The sequence below is a fragment of the Contarinia nasturtii genome, unplaced genomic scaffold (genome assembly GCF_009176525.2).
Source record: "Contarinia nasturtii isolate CC-2019 unplaced genomic scaffold, AAFC_CNas_1.1 Cnas_scaffold_2981, whole genome shotgun sequence".
In the NCBI taxonomy this organism is placed as follows: domain Eukaryota; kingdom Metazoa; phylum Arthropoda; class Insecta; order Diptera; family Cecidomyiidae; genus Contarinia; species Contarinia nasturtii.
Window position 1 is genome coordinate 1 of NW_022200297.1, and position 1,115 is coordinate 1,115.

At 30.8% G+C, this 1,115-nt stretch overlaps 1 protein-coding gene across 1 annotated transcript; it reads left to right on the forward strand.

The window, feature by feature from the left end:
• Nucleotides 1-52: 52 nt before the first annotated feature.
• Nucleotides 53-1,106, forward strand: LOC116349622 (the record flags this gene model as incomplete). Its single annotated transcript, XM_031781158.1, has 3 exons — nucleotides 53-661; nucleotides 739-807; nucleotides 885-1,106. Coding segments are annotated over exons 1-3 (421 nt in total), but the record flags the coding sequence as incomplete, so codon positions are not given.
• Nucleotides 1,107-1,115: the final 9 nt, after the last annotated feature.

The following is a 1,115-nucleotide window of genomic DNA, read 5'->3' on the forward strand; positions in this document are numbered from 1 at the left end:
TCTTTGTTAAATAATATTAATAATGTTATTATCTAACAAGTTCATTTGACTTGATTTTTTTCTGACTTATTATACGCGACTTGGTATTTGGACTTGATTTGACTAATTTGTAATTTCATTTGTGTCAATTTTATTTAGAATATACCAAATCTACTTAAAGGCCTTATTTGCTAAGCACACGATCGTAATCGTGGACGATTTCAAGCCTTAATAAATTATAAATTTAATATAATACTTTTTGCGTATTATTTAAAAAGGGTGCCAAAAAATCGGGTACGAATAAAGTAAAAAAATACATAGTTGAAAACAATATTGAGATGAAATTAATGGACACTATCAATAAAATGATGATCGAGAGTAGTTCTCTTTACTTGAAATATTAGTCGCATAAATGATCTATTACATACAAATCTCTGCATTTTAAATAAAATAAACTTGTTTTAATCGATAAATCTTGAGTGAGATAATTGCTTGTGTATGACATTTGTGCAAAGTGGATAAATTCCAAAACTTTTCAAATTTCAATATAAAATGTTCCTATCAAACCGATTGAAACGGCGATTGGAGTCAAAGAAGCGATCACAAAGTGTTACCATTTTTTTATGTATTCTGTTTCTCTATGCCTTTATACGAAAATCGAGGTTTTTCTATTCAATACCAGGTACTTGAACAAACAATAATTTCTAAGGCTTAAATCTCAAGAATAAAATTCAATTAGTGCAATTTCAAAAATGATAGATATTCTCAATGAACAACGGCAGAGAATTGCAGCAGAAATGAAGGACTTCAATCATAGTTTACCAAGGGGTGAGTTATTTTTCCCAATAATTGCATAGACATTGAGAATGTATATCGAATAGAAAGTAATGATATCATGAATCTAGATAATACCGAGCAATACTCACAGCAGCAATCCGAATCAGAAGCTAACGTTACAAATAACACAACCGCCCAATCTATTCCATTGACTAAAAGCATTGAAGACATTCTAAATACACAACGGCAACAAATAGCTGCGTCAAAAAGGCAAGATCTAAAGTATGCTGATCAAATAACCGGGATATCTGACCCCACACCAGCAACAAATGGAAAACCAATTCAAAGTGGTGAGTTTC